Source organism: Atta colombica, unplaced genomic scaffold (assembly GCF_001594045.1).
Source record: "Atta colombica isolate Treedump-2 unplaced genomic scaffold, Acol1.0 scaffold216, whole genome shotgun sequence".
Taxonomy (NCBI): domain Eukaryota; kingdom Metazoa; phylum Arthropoda; class Insecta; order Hymenoptera; family Formicidae; genus Atta; species Atta colombica.
The window spans coordinates 522918-540894 of NW_017259312.1; the positions used below are offsets into that span (position 1 = coordinate 522918).

Here is a 17977-nt window from a genome sequence, read left to right on the forward strand (position 1 = left end):
TATTAGAGTCATATAATATTTTTATTACATAAATATAATTTTTTTAATTTGTTAATTGTTTCAGGGTATTAGTGGAATACTAGCTGATGAAATGGGTCTGGGAAAAACTGTACAATCTATAGCATTTTTATGTCACGTTGCCGAGAGATATTGTAAGTATAAAAATTATAAAAATTAAATTTAATGATTTCAATATGATATGCATTGTTGAACTTTTGTGAGAAATAACTTGATTAAAAATGTACAATTAATTTTAGCTGTTTGGGGACCATTTTTAATTATATCACCTGCTTCAACATTACATAACTGGCAACAAGAAATGGCAAGATTTGTGCCAGTATTTAAAGTAGTTCCATACTGGGGTAATCCTCAAGAACGTAAAATACTCAGACAATTTTGGGATACTAAGGATTTACACACAAAGGAAGCTTCTTTCCATGTAGTAATAACAAGTTATCAATTAGTAATTACGGATTATAAATATTTTAATAGAATAAAATGGCAATATATGATCTTGGATGAAGCACAAGCTATAAAAAGCACGAGCAGGTGTGTTTTTTTTTATTTATAACAATTGCATAATTTTTTTCTAATTAATATATTTTAATTATTTTACAGCATGAGATGGAAATTGTTATTGGGATTTAGTTGTCGTAATAGATTATTGCTTAGTGGTACGCCTATACAAAATAGCATGGCAGAACTATGGGCGTTATTACATTTTATTATGCCTACATTATTCGATTCGCACGATGAATTTAACGAGTGGTTTTCCAAAGATATTGAAAGTCATGCGGAAAATAAAACAGGAATAGACGAAAGTGGGTAATTTTGAATAAACCATGTCAAACGCGAAGTGATTATTATATTAATTAGAAAATATTTGTAAATTTTGCTACAGAACACTTATCAAGGCTTCATATGATTTTAAAACCTTTTATGTTACGAAGAATAAAAAAGGATGTAGAAAATGAATTATCCGATAAGATTGAAGTAATGGTATATTGTCCACTTACAACTCGTCAAAAGTTACTTTATTCAGGTATCTTGATTTTATTTTTATGATTATTAGATGCTTATAACATTTGGTACATCTATCTTATTCGTAGCGCTGAAGAAAAAAATTCGAATAGAGGATTTGCTGCATTATACAGTGGGCGGAGGGGACACTGCATCCAATGATAAAAACTTTACTTCCAATCTAATGAATCTAGTCATGCAATTCCGAAAGGTACTATTATTATATATGTTTCTATTAAAATTTGTAGTACTATTTATGATTTATATAAAATAAGAAATTTATTATAAATATTATAGTTATCATAATTTCGATATGTAGCTTACAAATCCAGTTACTACAAGCGAATATATTAATTACAGGTCTGCAATCATCCAGAACTCTTTGAACGTAGAGACGCTAAATCGCCGTTTTTTATGAACACTGAATTTTATAATATGCCTGCTTTATTGTATAATGAAGGACTTTTGCATCTAGCATTTCCATCCAAAGATCATCTATTGTATAATAGGTTGTTTATATTTACCGCAGAATATATTCACCGTGCTCTTCACTGCAACGAAGATTCACGCGAAAATACATTTTCATTTAGTAGATTTATTGATCTATCTCCAATGGAAATGAACAAATCGTTTATCGCTGGTACTTTATTTAGGTATGTAAATATCAAGTTAGAAGTATAATTGTTGAGTTTTATTTTAATTTCAATTTTTTTAATTTTAATTTCGTATGTATAGATTATGTTTGATAACGTTTATGGAAAGAAGATTAAGAATGGTGCAATACTGGGAAAATTGGCACGTCGATAACAGATCGAGAACATCTACAAATCAAATGTTTTATTTACCCAAAAAATTTGATGGTTTGTCGACAATGTTGCAAGACATATTCTTTACCAGCAAGATAATCGAAGGCGAAGCTTTCTATACACATACCAATCATACGATACATTCAATGCCAGAAACCGTCGCTCACAGAATACTACGTAGTAGTAAAAAAGCTAATCAGCTATTAAAAGTAATTACATTTTATATTACATAACATATATACACGTAGATTCAAAAATATAATAATATTTATATAATAAAAATAAATTATATATAATTATATCTTTAGTTACAAAGGATATTACCCACTGGTAAAATAGATCAAACGGAAGATTCGAAATTGGCTTTGCTTCCTGAACATCCTCATCACCCACGACAACCTGTAATGCGATATTGCCAACAAACAACGATTCCTGCCTTTGTTTGCGATAATAATCCCAAGGTTGATATAATTTTGCCTAACGTTATATACAGAAACAAAGAATGATAGAAGAATATTTAAGTTACGTTCTTTAATTGCAGGTTCAAGCTAGTCCACGAAAATTATACGTCAGTAATAGTTCCGCAGCATGTGCCTGGAAGAGGCATGAGGAATGTGGTGGTCCATTCGGTCAAAGATTACTTTGGCTCGGTTGTGAACGAGCACTTTCTGAAGAAAAATTGGGTATTCGTGCCAGCCAAACAATGTCTACGTTTTGTTATCAGCCGCAAGGTGGATTATCTGCGTGTGCTCCTATTAATGGATGGTCACATATCATTGTACCAGGTATATTCAAGATAATATTTTTGAGGCTTTAAGATTACTTTCTATACAATAACTTTTCTTTATCTTCTGATTTATCTTTGTGTCCAGATCCATCATTAGTCTATCTTTTTTGGCGTTTTAATAATGGATTTGGATACGGAGATAACTCGCGAAAAATATAGCTTTTGTATTGAGAAGGCTGTACTATCATGAATCAAATATATACTAACGTAGTATATATTTACGATTCTATTAATTAATAGATGTCAAATATAAATTAAATTATTTTAGATAAACAAACGTTAGTGACAGATGCTGGTAAACTTTCTGTATTGGACAGTCTTTTACGGCGTCTGAAAGAACAAGGTCATAGGGTACTGATCTATTCTCAAATGACAAAAATGATTGACTTGCTAGAGGTGCGTTTCACTTACCTACTATTTTCATGTAACTGCTTTATTATGGGAAATTTATTTCTTGTAGGAATATATGTATCATAGAAAACATACATTTATGAGATTAGATGGTTCGTCAAAAATCTCAGATCGTCGAGACATGGTGGCAGATTTTCAAAAAAGGTGATTACTCTATTTTATTGCAATAATTTTACACATGTATATTTATTATTATTATAATATTGCCAAAGAATTTGATAATATATTTGAATTTTCCAACAATACAAGTACAGATTATTTAAAATTTTGTTTTAAATTTTTTCATTTAAATTGATCTTAGCATCAGTTATTTATTAATAAAAAATACGTTACTTTTAACAGTTGCGCCATGCTGATTAGATTACGTCTTCCTATAAATGTAACAGTATTCAGTACTTAAAGCGCGATCCTGAGATCGCATGTCCTGTATAGTTCAGCCGCGCATAACTAATACGCGAATTAATTGCCGAATTGTCTCCATCTTACAGCAGCTGCACGTTCAAATGCGTGATAGTTACAAAACAGAAACTCTTATCTATTAGACTATTATTAGGTAGCGTATGTTTTGATTATTATAATTTCTGTTCCTAAATATCATTTAAATCTTCGAATAATTATATTTTTATGTTATTATTGAGTCAACAAACAAAATATTAGAATATCTCTTTTCTTTTGTATAGTTTATGTTGATTCCTTATTCAATAATAACGCTTACTTATATACATTATATTTTAATTCTATACACTACGAAAATACATGAAAATAGAAGAGAAGAGGAAATAAAAAGAATGAAAAAATACGATTGAAATCTTGTAATTGTGTGCCAAGGATTTTATCCTAGATATCCTTCGAAAACACACCAAGATCTCAAATTAATTTATATATACATATCTAATGACGTCTTTATTTCTCGGCTTGGTTTAATCTGTAGGATTGTTTTGTGTTTCAGAGCGGACATATTCGTCTTTCTACTCAGTACTAGGGCTGGTGGCTTGGGAATCAATCTCACTGCAGCAGATACGGTTAGTAATTCTCCTTGCTTTATATATTTGCTTACTTATTACTTTTAGTTTCTACTCTCTTTGAATTCATGAGCAGATCTTTGTTAAATTTGAGATATACAGTTAATATTGTTTTTACTACAAATTTCATGCACTATACATAATAAAATATATTTTGTGTATTTTAATTATATACATAATTATATACATTAATTATATATATTTTAATTATGTATGGTTTAATTTCACATTACAGCGTTTAAAATAATTTATAATGGTATTATATATGTATAAGAAAGAAGTGCACAAATAATTTTACATTAAAAAAATATATGTTGTACACGATAAAATATATTTTCTATAGTTTATAAAAAGGAAGAGACATGAAAAAAGTTTGCATTACAGAATATTATTTTCGTGCATAAAGATATCACGAAATAGTCCATAACGTTCGATCTTCTGTCATCGATTTAACAAATCTATCGCGGCATGTTACATGTGATTCATTTGATTCAATATTGCAATGAATTATATAACTGCACAATTGCACATTATAAGCTATTTATAAAGGAGGATATTAAAAAGATGATTTTTGTGCATAAAGGTGTAAGTAAAAAAAAATGTTTTTGTATAGATTTTGATTTCCTGAATACGATAATATTAATAAAAAATTGGGGATCGAAAGGGAATACCTTGAAAATTGAACATATATTTGAACAAATATTTAAATATTCTTACTTACTTTTCAAGGTGTTCCCCACGAACTTTTTAATAATTTTATCATATTCAGGGAGTCAAAATCTATAAAAAATACTATTTCTCTTACTTACATCTTTTTAAAATTTGTCCTTTTTTGGAGGATATTAAAAAAGATTCGATTTTTGTCTAAAAGAATGTAAGTAAAAGAAATAATGTTAGAATGATAAAATTATTAAAAAGTTCATGGCAACTTAGGGAATACTTTGAAAAATAAGTAAGAATATTGAAATTTGTTCAAATATATCTTATTCATATTCAATTTTCAATATTATCGTATTCAAAAAAATCAAAATCTATAAAAAACGCTATTCCTTTTACTTACATCTTTTGGGCAAAAATTAGCCTTTTTTTAACATTCTCTTTTCTTCTTAACTCTGCTATTTGGGTCTCTTAGACTTAAAATGTAATTAATTTTTTTACTGATATTTTATTTAAAAATTTTTTTCTCTGATATTTGATATAACAGATTTCGTCTGTAAGGTAAGATCTTTTTTTTATGAATTTTTATTTTTTTAAAGCTTTTAATCATATTGATCTGAATGATATGATTATGTAGTTTTTAAACAAATGAATGATATGATTAGTTTTAAACAAATGAAGAAATAAAGATAATCTTATATATAATATAAAATTAAAATATGTATATGTATTATTATATGATTATATATTTATGCAAGAAATTTTTTTAATTATTTATATTTATTTTTTACATATTTTATGTATGGTTTAATTACAATGTTTAAAATAATTTATAATGATATTATATATGTATAAGAAAGAAATGCATAAATTGATTTTACGTTGAAAAAATATTGCGTAATCCATACTATTTTACACATTAACAATTATATATTACAGTTTGGACTCTGTAACTGCAATTAACGATGCCTATTTGCAGGTAATATTTTATGATAGTGATTGGAATCCTACTGTAGACCAACAAGCTATGGATCGCGCCCACAGACTGGGGCAGACCAAACAAGTCACGGTCTACCGATTAATATGTAAAGGAACCATCGAAGAACGAATTTTGCAGAGAGCGCGTGAAAAGAGCGAGGTTCGTTTTGTAAATCATTGCGTTTAGATATTAAAGTTAAATAATCAACATGTGCACAGAAAGAAATTGTTTTCAATGCAGATTCAACGTATGGTCATAAGCGGCGGAAATTTCAAGCCCGATACTTTGAAACCTAAAGAAGTCGTGTCACTGCTATTGGATGATGAGGAAATCGAAGCGAAATGTAAGTTAGATATTTTTATTTGATAATTGTGATTTTGTCAAAATAAATATTCATATAAAATTAACCGAAGAACACATATGGCGCTATATTAAGGAATATTTTCCCTTTAAATTGACAAAAAATTCATTAAAATTAAAATTTGTGACGAATTAAAATCTATATCTAAAATTATGATCCGTTAAAAAGTCGTTGACTACTTGAGTCGTCCTATCGTATCCGCATGGCAGGACGAGCGTATGCACAAACGCGTCGAAAATGAGCCGAGGAGTGAGACGAGGACGGTCGAGGTGGCCACGATTACATTATGCTCGTTAGCTTATGCTAATGGCCTAATAAGGAATAATAATAAGAAATGAAGTAACGAATACTGCCACATCCTCTACGTATAGTAAGTCCGTACGTTCGTATATTTCAGACAGCCAACGAAGCGAGGAGAGAAAGCAGCAACGGGCGGAGGAGGCTCGCCTCGAGTCAAACTTACAGTACAAGGAGAGGGACCGGAAGAGGAAGTTAACCGCGCTTCCGGTCAAGGTGAGCCCGGCGCCCTTATAGACCGCTATTGGTCGCGTCGCAAAGATTCTTTTTAATCTTTTTTCATCATTTTCTTTAACTACTACTTTTTTCCACTTATCTTATTTTTGTTTTAACTTTTTATTTTTTATTTTCTTAATATTTATATCGGTTTACAGTCAAATTTACTAGTATCTTTGATTATTTTATTCAACAATTAATTTCACTTGTCAAGCTCATAATTGCTCGCCAAGTTTGATAATATTAACTCAGAATATGGATCAGATTGAAATTTGTTAATTATACACATTTTGATTAAAATTAAAATTAATTCGGATAATTCATTTGTCTCAATTACATTTTGTAACTTTTATTTTCCAGAACGATGCAAAGAAGCCATGTCACACAGACGCTAATGGCGACAAAAACAACGATACGATTTACGTTAATCTTAATGAGTCTAAACCGGCTACCAATCTGATTCAATCGCAGCACCAAAACAATCATCATCAACAGCTAGAAAATATAGATAATTACAGCACACCGACCAGTCCAGCCAAGTCAGAAGTACGTTTCTATATCGAACAAGATTATAATTGAAAATTTTATATTTTTATTAACATATTTTTATATTTTAATACTTTGATATATTTTATATTTTATTGTGTGTATTAATAATTATTATTTATTTATTAGTATCAAGTACATATTTAAAACAAAATTAATTTGAAAAAGAATCTTGTGTAATGACAAACATATTTTAAAAGCATTTTCTTGTTTTATATCATTATCTATATGTAATAACGTTATATGATCCTTGATATTGATACTTTAATACTTTGATTTTTCCTTGCAGGATGAAACGAGCAACGAGGGACTCGTGGTCGATGTAGACGGTCCGGTGACGGTTTCCGGTAATGACCCTCATGGACAGCCTCGAGGCAATCTTCACCAATTTGGAGAATCTCCAGTTAAAATCGCCCGACTTGGACATTTCGCTTTCGGCATGGGTGCGAACGCGCGAATGCGACAATCCGTGCGTGGCGCGAGCAAACGCGGTCGACCGCGAGGTTCTCGTAGGGGTGGGCCAATTGGCGGTAAAGGAAGAGGACTGCTTTTAATGCATCCATTGTCGAAGGTTTCAAATATGGCCAGTGAACCGTCATCGACAGCGATGTCACCAAATGATGGAGGCGGATGCTCTAATGAAGTATTGCGGCACTGTAAGTATTTGTTTTTGAGTAATTGCCTTAAACTTTCTTAATATTTATTAGTAAAAATTTATGAGGATAAATAAATAAATATCGTAAATAATAGAAATGGATATTTTATCAAAACAATATAAGTAAAATTAATTTCAACGCAATAAATATTAATTTTTTAATGATTATAATATATAATAATTTATGATTTATTTGAGACAAATTCTGTTGTTAATGTTTATGTTTTGATTATCTACGCAAGCATACAATTATGTGATTTGTATAAATGTTTACAAATATGGTCACATAATTCAATCTGTCGGTTTTGTTAACGTACATATTATACATCTGTGCAATTATTGCAATCTCTCTTGTTTATCGAGACTAATTGTATAATAGATGAAAATGTTTGTAATGCGCAAAAAGGAAAATAATCATAATTAATATCAATATTATTATTATGACATTGACAATGGATAAAAATAAAAGGATACTGCGAAATGAAAGTGTTCAATCGCGAGAAATGTGACTTTTTTCACGAAAGCAACCATATCAATCGATATTAATCCGGACTGGTTTTTTCGTACGTCTCCTTATCCCCACTCCTCTTTTACACCCTCGATGCTATCTTTCGTCCAAGCACTTGCCCAGGTTCTCAGGGGACTTTGTAGTTCGCGAGAAGAATGCCCGTGGGTCCATCGCGACCCCATCCAGTGCTGAAATTCCCTCGCGAGCACATGTGCACCCACGAGTGTCGAGGGGGTAACAGTTGGCGTTTCTCCACGGAGCACCCTTAGAGACATTCGCCTCTCCCCTTTTTTCGTGACTCATTCGGAGATACGTTTTATAAACGATGAATTCGGGGCTTACACTGAGCTTAGTCCTATGGGGAAAGCTTAGCTGAAACATTTGTTGCACGACGCAATTGTATTATGAAATAAGGGTGTCCTAGAAATCTGCCAGTCATCGGAAATACGATTTCAAATAGATCAAGTCATACGAATGATATACAATTCCAGTTATTATTAAAACGTGAAGCATTTAAAACTTTTTTATTTCATAATAACAAGTTGTTATAATATTGGATAGAAACAGTAATTGACATATATGATGATGCTGTTTTTGATACATATTACATTTATCTTACGATAAAATCTTCATTTTATCAGAAGATAAATGTAACCAAAATTGTCATTATATTAAAAGCAATAGAATTTTTCTGAAATGCCTCCTGCTTTTAATGAACTGTATTAATTTTCTCGTATGAAACAAACTCGATAAGAACGTTGAATAAATGTCGTTATGTGCTTGTCGTTTTTGCGCTAATTAGAGAAAGACAGAACAAGAAAGAGAGAGAAAAGAAAGAAAGAGAGAGAAAAGAATACGGTGTGTATGTTCGATAAGACGACCTCACGCAACGCCACGTGGACCGTAGTGGACACGTAGTGAGCAACACATACATGTGAATGTGTGCGCACATTAACACATTCCGTCTCGTGCTACGTATACCTACATACGAAAGGAAAGGGGTCGGTCTCTCTCACTTGTCGTCGACTGGAAGACGAGGCGGACAATAGCAGGTGCGGAGCGAAGGCGACAGCTGCGATCGATGCTCTTCTTAGGTTTTTGGAACTCGCGCGTACTTTTTCTCTTTTTCTCTCTCTCTCTCTCTCTCTCCTTTCTCTTCTTTTTTTTGCCTTTGTCGTCATTTTCTTCGTCTTCTTCGTCTTCTTCGTTACCGCCCTTTTTACGTGTCTTTTCTGTCCCTCCCTGTAGTCGTCCTTTTATCTAGTAAGTTATCTTCTTATCGAGATGCAGTGCGCGCTTGATTCAGCTTAATGTTACAAGCTCTTATCGATATACATTCAACATATTTCCATTGATTATAAGTTATATCTTATTTAACCGATAAATCGATAGCTGATTATGGATTAATAGGAATAAATTTTAGACACACTATAGGAAGAAAATTATTAATCAAATTAATAATCGCCCTTTCGAAAGATGCATTATCGAGAGCTTTAAATTTTGTCGAGATAACATTGTGTAATTAAAAAAACCTACGTTTTACATAAACGCAAAAGATTAAATTAGATTAATCCAGCGCTAAACGTTCTTTCATGCAAGTATTCTTTTTTAATATGATAAATTATTTATCTATATTAATTTATTTATATATTGAAGCATGTACCTGTTGTGTGATATTTATTAAGAATTTTTAATTTTTTCAGTCGAATTATTCAATTTGTTAGCTATTATTTTCAAATGCAACTGTAATTTCAGTTGTATTTCAGTTGCATAATCCCGACATCTAATTTCCCTTGTCATATCGCGAAGTCAAATAAAAAAAAGATACAATCTATAGGGTACAGAATTACACGAACCCTAAGGGGTTGAATATTGTCGATTCGTGCCGTGCCTTACCGTACCTTACTGTGTCATCTCGTCTGTCAGCTCCGTATCTTCTCGAATATCATATTTTGGTATCGCTATGTGAAAAGCATTATTCTCGAATATTTTTTCCTATTTTATTTACAATTAAACAGAAGTTACAATTATTAATATTAACATATGAGTCTGAAAAAATTGTAAATTAAAAATGAAATTTATTAATACTTACTTGAAAAAGTTACACATTTGTATAAGAATTTATAGATTTGATTATAGGCGATTTGATGATGGATCTTTGCTTTAAATACCAAAAATAAACGTATGAAACAAAGAGATAAATTAATTCCATAGTTTTTAATTTGCATAGATTTAATATTATCCTATATTATAAAATAGTTCAGAGTGCATATAATTAATTATTTCACTTAACTGAATTTAATAGACGGAAAGATTTATAAGGTCTTGTAATCCCATTAAATAATAATTGTCCCGTATTTTAATTTCGAACTTTTTCTTCAAGTCTTTTAGATTAGTTAGATACGAATAGGAGATAAAATATATGATGAAGATGGTTTTATCACACGAAATAATGGTAGAATAGGATAGTAGAATAAAATAACGTAGCAGAATAGGATTAGGCAAAGAGAACTTGGTCATTCCGTAAAACATTTCCGGTTCTTTATCTCGAAAGTTTTATCGGGTTCTATCTCGTGCATGCATAACTATAAAGTTATAACATAGTTTATTATTTAATTTGGCCATAATGCAAGTTGTATATTAAATTATGGAAATTTCTATTAAATTACCTTTAGATAGCAAGTTTCATGTATTGACATGTAATAGCTAATTTTATGAATCTGTTTAATGCAGAGACACTAGTTGGATTTTTATTTTCATCAAAGCTGTTCACGCAACTTTGCAATTTGCCAGTCAAACATTGTTTTACCGAGAGTCGAATTTAATTTTTTAATAATTGTAAAAAATAATATTTCGAGCGATAACTTTTGTTCATACTTTTACAGAATACAACGTAACATAGCATACGTGCATTTTTATATCTGACAATTGAAACATTATATTCCGACTTATTTATACGCGACATTTGAAGATTGCCAACTCAGATTCTTACGAAGCGTCTTCGAGTTTTCTTCTCTTCCCAGTCAATACGATTCACGCATGGAATTTTCAAAGTGCATTATCATATCGCCTGCGAGAATCTGCAGCTTTATGGAGACATGCATTTTCACGTTTTCCTCGTCCATTTTGTTAAGACCTCCTCTTAGACTGTAGTGGCTAAAGAGGAATAGCTCCTCGAGCGATCGGGTACGTGCTTCTGAATGCCGAAGCAGCGAGATAAAGACGAAACGGACAAAATACGAGATATCTACGAGAGGACATTCATTTTCACGTGCATCGCTTCTCTTCGGAAAAATTTCCCGGAATTGCTTCGTACTCGAGAATTCGATCGACTCGATTGAAAAGTACGAGATAGAATCTTTCGTGAGATGCTTTTCAAACGTTTGTTACGTGGTATTTTAACACGTTATATCAAAGAACGCAACAATGACATTCTCTCACGATGCTCAAATAATACGTATTTGGGCATTGTACTTTGCCTGCTTATTTAAAAATCTCAAGAATTGGTAACTCGAGTATTGGATATACGTATTTTGTATTTCTAAGAAAAATGTACTCTTCGTTACTCGTGGGAATTTTTTTCTCGATCTGTTTCCTTGGAAATATTTGTTAATTGTGTAAGATGTACAAACGTATATAATTGATATTTTTTCCCATGGTATTTAACTTATGAGTGATAATTTGTCCGTTTCACTCCTTTGCTAACTAGTTAACACCTCGTAGTCCACGAGTCTTGAGTGTGTCCTCTCTTTCATTTTTCCACATCGCCAGAATAACCGGTGAATAACCAATTAACTGGTCGAACCAGTCAATATTAAATTCAGTATCATGTCCGTGCATCTGCTTCGCCGTAATCGTAAACATTGCATTTACCTCGAAGTTTAATTATTGCTATTAACATACGTTCTCATTCTCTCTATAAATCTCGAAGCATATCTTTTAAATATAAATTATTTTGTTGTTATTAATTTTGTTGTTATAAATTATTTTGTTTATTGTTGAATAATTTTTGTAATTTTCAAACTTATGATCATTTATTACAAATCTTCAGATTGATAACGAAAAAACACGTAATGAAAATTCGTGCAAAATATTAAAATTTATTTTCCAATAAAACGACATTACATTTGATAAAATATACTTAAAGTAAATATACTAAAGTAAATATACTTAAAAAAAAAAAGATTATACGTAAAGTATAATCGAATACTCTCACGGAAAAAAAAACAGCTAAGGTTGCCACGAACAAAATTCATCCATCAATACATTTTTTGATTATAAGATCGATTATGATAACCGTAAGATTAACATATTTTATCGACTACTGTTAAAATATGGTTATCATAATGAAATGTATCATTATAACAAGAAGATCCAAATGTATTGATGGGCGAAAATTATCATTATTTCCGGTTGTAGCAATCATAGTATTTACTTCTTTTATTTCAGAATAAAATAAAATAAAATTATATTTATCTCGACAACTGTCGTAAAATTTCCGTTTTTTTTTGTTAAGTATAGTTCAATTTTAAATATACGATTATTGATTACTGAAACACACGGAGAGCTTTCGTTATATTTTACAAATTTATTGATTGCAAATGTTGTTTTTTATTTAAAAAATACATTTTAATTGATAGAATTTCTTGTATGTATTTTTCTCATTTTTGATGTGACAGTCTAAGATGTCTGCAGTGAGTAGACAAATTAATGAATTGGATTTTGATTGAATTTTAAAAATCTAATAAAATCTAATAAAATTCACAGACCCACGCGTAGATACATACAATATGTATATGTATCTAATTTTATCATATCTACAGTAAAAAAAAATGGTATTTTGTCGAGCTATATCGAAACGAGCAACTATTGTCGCAACAACAGCGTTATCAATAGAATTTCCTCGAACGTATTTTTTATGTCCTAGGGACGTCTGCGACTTCCGATCCTGTGGACGGGGATGGTCCCAGCACGGTTGGTCCATTAGGTCCAGTTGGCAGTTTGATACCTTTATCGGGACGCAGTGGAGCTGCAGGGATACGTCGTGGCCCTGGTCGGCCCCGATTACGGCCAACTGGGCCTGGACATCAAGGCTATCGCACTCCTGGTCATCATCATAGTAAGAAGGTCCAACGGCCGCTGCCAGTACCCATCAGATCTCATCAAACGGTCGCAGGTGTCAATCAGCAAAAAGCATCTTCATCGTCGCAAAAGCGTCCTGGCATGTCGGTGACTGGTACTTCATCTTCGTCGTCATCTTCAGTCGCAGCCGCGAATTCGACACTGTTATCTTCATCATCGTCATCGTCATCATCCTCAATGTCGTTGGCGGAATCACGCCCTTTCGGATTTTACACGCAGCAACAGCCACGCACAGGATCATCGTAGTTTTGCAGAGGAAGAATAGTGATTTGACTTGAAGCTCGTCCTGATGAGACAACGCGCAAAAGTCTTGCGATATCGGTAAGATGTTTTCGAGATATCTCTGCGTTTTCTCTTTCCGCCAGGTGCTGACATTTCAAGCAGATTATCCATGGATCAATCAGTGAATTAATAGTGCAGTGAAAAAAATATTCTCATGGCTCGCGATTTATTTTTCGAAATTCAGACTCGATTAATATAAATATAACATATATTTATTGTGTCTCGTGAGAGTTTGACTTCTGCTAGTGATGTTTCTGTACGCGTGACTCGAGCGTGCAATTCTGATAAATTGGACTCTCGTCCCGCCCCCTGTCATCCTAAATTGTAATTGTATATGGAAGGAGACAGCGATTGACAATATTTAGGCACTGTTACGGTTACGATTATATTGCACAATTATATTTATTTTAGTTATGGCGTAAGAAATAAAACGGAACTCGTCGTCGAACGTTAGAAAATACAATTGTCGATGTCAGTTAGGTACTTAATTCGATGCTTGCCTTCGAGTCCTTTTATCGGATTCGTCTCCTCGGTTTTACAGCAATTTGGATCGTACTCTTCGATTAAACGTGCAAAAATTGGAATTCTTGTAGGACACTTATTCGCTGCGGGAGTGAAAGAGGTCGATCTCTGTTATTAATCAGTCGATCCAATTCTACATATGTGGTACAAGTGTAGCTCTCGTTTTTAACTGTAAGTGTACAATTAGATAATCGACACGACGCGTGACGTTGTTGTTGCGCGCACGTTGGCGCCGAATTCTGACGACGATCACCGACAGATCAGATCTCCGGCGAATATGTCGACGAAAAAGGGGAGGGGAAGGCATTTTGAATTTGCCTTCTTCGTCTTCTTCATCGTTCGCTCTCTCGGCGTCTTTGTACATTGTTCATTAACGATAGCATTATTCCGTCACTAGACTCGGCTAGCCGATATTTTTTATGCATGTTACGAGACGTCGTTAGGCCAATTCAATTTGTAAAAGAATAGTATTTATATTAGCAATAAACAGACAAAAATTTCACCTTCACGAATGTTTGGCAAATTTTATTCCAAATTTTATACACCAAACACTCCGCATTTCTTTCCACCGACGACTGTTTTAACTGATTCAATTGGATTTTTCTTAACAAAAATTTAATCAAGTACTTTTTCTTTCTTTTAAGTGTTTTAATAACCTAATTTTTAAGAAATAATAGTAAAGTTTACATTTTTAACTTGATTTAAAATTGATTTTTTCCGTCAGTAAAACATAGTGAACATGAAATATCTTGAATGACATAATTTTTGTTTTTAATTTCTGTGTTTGTTTTCTTATACTTGTACTACTTTCGATTTTCGAAAAACGTGTAAACGACTGTGGTAGGAGGATTCTGTATGATAATGTCTGATTAACAAAACAGCGTCCGAAAGTTGGAGTGCTGGTTAATAGTGCGAGTATGCAGCTGTCGGTGGAGCCGCATCATCATCTGCGTGATTGGGATCAAGCTGAACGCGATGAATCCTTCGTACCTCGTAATTCTTTTTATCTGATCGCGCAAACTGCGAAAATCTCATGCGTAGCAGCACATTTTTGGAATTAATTAGCGAATATCCCTTTCCTGTCGTAAGTCGGTTAGGAGTTCATTGATTTCCAACTGTTGCCGTTAAGTTCTTCTAAAAACGTTGAGTTCCTCTTGTGATTGAGAAATACATGATCTTAAACAAACGATCTTAAATAAATTAATATATATAGCGGTTGCTATATATATTAATTTATTTAAGATTAATTTTATTAATTGTATAAACAGATATTATCATATCTGTAAGATATGCTACGATAATTTGATTTATCTCGAATTTAATTTTAATATGTATCATTATAGTTTAAGCACGCAAGTTAATATTTTACATAATTTTGCAATATATAAACTGATAATAATTCAATTCGTCGCACGCGTGGCCAGTTTATTGTGGCCGTCAATAACAACAACAACAACAACAACAACAACAACAACAACAATACAAGCGACAAAGAGTTGTACTCCTGTTTCAATGGAAGGTAGACATGGTGCGCCAATAATTGCAACCCGCATACCATCGACATCATAGGTCGCAGGCTTTCATCAAGGTCGCTGTTATGAATATGGACGGACCGCTCAATGGCATCCAAAAATATCAGGTAAGTACAGTAAGAGAGAAAAAGGAGTGTGAAGGAGAGGATGCGATAGGGGTTACAGTTTAGACTGAACATAAACAACAAAATTAAGTTATCACAACGACTTTCTTTGTCGCTTTTTTTCTTTACTGTAATAATACTGTAATAAATACATAAATATTAAACGTCATTATATTGCAATATTTATATGTACAATTTGGTTACATATATTAATTTGATTATAGCAGAGCTAAAGGCAAATAGATATAAATATATCATATAATATCGATACATTGAACTCGAAACTAGAATTTCAATTCGTAAAGCTTTTTATCTTTCTACAGAAAAAGAAATTATATGTTTCTATAAATGATTCATATTCCAAATATTGGTACTATATTGGTAGATCGTATTAAATTTATCAATATCATTTTCTGTTTTTTATAAGGACAATTTTTAATAATTTCGAAAATCAATATATCAATTATTTTAACATTCGGTATTATTTACGATTGCACTCTGGCTGCACGTCGCTCCGCGTCGCGCGCATTCTGTCACGCGAGAGAAGAGCAGAACTCCGTCCGAGGATCGAGACCTTGCGTTGCACCTGCTACTCTCAGGTGTACGCGAACGCGTCTTTTATCCAGGCGCGATCTCGGTGCATCTCTCTTCCTCTCGTCCTTTTGTATGCTCCGAACGAAAGGCATACACGCGAGGTGCGCCGCTGTTCCAAGTCCGAGCGATTAATCGCTCGCGCACGCTCGACAATCCCAATCTAATTAATCTGATCATCTTACGCGACAGTCATTCCCTTACTTATGATTGTAATCGTAGGCAATAGATACGATAGGTAAAATATTTCCAATATGTATTGTGAAACCTACTATACATTTCAGTTCTAATTGTAATAAATATTAGTTTTTGTATTGTAATCTGATTTGGCTCTATAATATTGACCTGTTTTTATTGATTTTATTGTATTCCAATTTTTCGATTTTCTCAAAATAATTTTAATTTATATATTTTGCTACTTGCGTTTCCCAAGCCAAGCTCGAATATTTAACGCCTATGATGATAAATGATGAAATCATATCGGGATGCCTCATATGTCATTTTAAGCTACTCGGTATATCTGTGCAGTTAATTAATTCTTGTATGGCAATGGGATCGATACACGATCGGGAGACAAATCGTGACTTGAACTTGATAGTCGCAGGTGCGAGTCTCAAAACGAGTTCTTTCAAGGTCATTATCAATCACACTGTATTTCCGATTAGTATTTTTCTCTTAGGGTGTTTAAACAGAATCGCTCATTGATATGTAACCAAACTTCCTTTATGATGCAAATTGATTTTCCTTGTGTTTCATTTAAAATTTTAAATAATACTTATTTGATTCGTACTTAAGAGAAAACAGTAATGACGGGAAAATAAATATTCTAAATAAAATTCGGATGTGAGATTAATTAATGTTTCACGAATGAAACAATAGATTTGTATGAAAATTAACAGATAAATCGCAATGAACGAAATAATAGCTCCATCCCTTCGACGACGTCAAATTAGCCAATTAGTATCAATTATTATAACTGCGCGATTCTATCTTGTAAATTTATGATTTCAAGATAATCTAATATATTCCCAAAAACATGTGTCAATGTTAGATGTATGATAACATGTTATGAGAATAGATTAAAATTTTTTTGACTTTTCAGAAGCTAATCTTTTGCGTTTATCTCTTTCGAAAATTTTTTTGCTCAATTATTTTATCCGCGTATGTAAATTCGACCCTACAGAAAGTACGACGTCCTTGGGAGCGCGCGTTTCGTCTTTCGTCCAAGACGTTCAACGGTGAGATAATTTGACACACGCACGGTATTGTATAATTAGAAGGATAATTACGTAATTACGAATTAATATAGTACGCTGTATCCCTGGCTCTCTCTTCCTTCGATCGCATCGGCAAGCAGTCGGCCGTGCGAGCGAGCGAACGAACGTTCGCTGGCGTCGTCTATGCCAATTAGGCTCGACGGCAGGTCGGTTGCCACGAAATTAAAGCTTTTATTTCGGCGTGCGAACGCACGAAATTAGCGAAGCGAAACGCGAAACAAGCCCCACATATATTCCTTTCCTTATTTTCAGCTCCGCGAAT

At 32.6% G+C, this 17977-nt stretch overlaps 1 protein-coding gene across 2 annotated transcripts in view; it reads left to right on the forward strand.

Annotated features, from left to right (window-relative positions):
- The window catches only part of LOC108687808 (putative DNA helicase Ino80), a 19071-nt gene extending 3409 nt beyond the window's left edge, over window positions 1–15662 (forward strand). Inside the window, exons 10-28 of one of the 2 annotated variants that reach the window (XR_001931758.1) lie at window positions 65–152; window positions 258–549; window positions 619–821; window positions 902–1042; window positions 1110–1231; window positions 1381–1673; window positions 1756–2035; window positions 2135–2287; window positions 2368–2611; window positions 2882–3009; window positions 3074–3168; window positions 3974–4046; window positions 5683–5841; window positions 5923–6025; window positions 6441–6556; window positions 6917–7102; window positions 7392–7758; window positions 13193–13728; window positions 15636–15662. Coding sequence is in view for 1 of the 2 variants with exons in the window: in XM_018193784.1 (XP_018049273.1) it covers window positions 65–152; window positions 258–549; window positions 619–821; window positions 902–1042; window positions 1110–1231; window positions 1381–1673; window positions 1756–2035; window positions 2135–2287; window positions 2368–2611; window positions 2882–3009; window positions 3074–3168; window positions 3974–4046; window positions 5683–5841; window positions 5923–6025; window positions 6441–6556; window positions 6917–7102; window positions 7392–7758; window positions 13193–13653 (3504 nt within the window). In the remaining variant the exon portion in view is untranslated. Of the gene's footprint in view, window positions 1–64; window positions 153–257; window positions 550–618; window positions 822–901; window positions 1043–1109; window positions 1232–1380; window positions 1674–1755; window positions 2036–2134; window positions 2288–2367; window positions 2612–2881; window positions 3010–3073; window positions 3169–3973; window positions 4047–5682; window positions 5842–5922; window positions 6026–6440; window positions 6557–6916; window positions 7103–7391; window positions 7759–13192; window positions 14709–15635 lie in introns of those variants that run through there. The other variant, XM_018193784.1, reaches the window with a different exon arrangement.
- Window positions 15663–17977: the final 2315 nt, after the last annotated feature.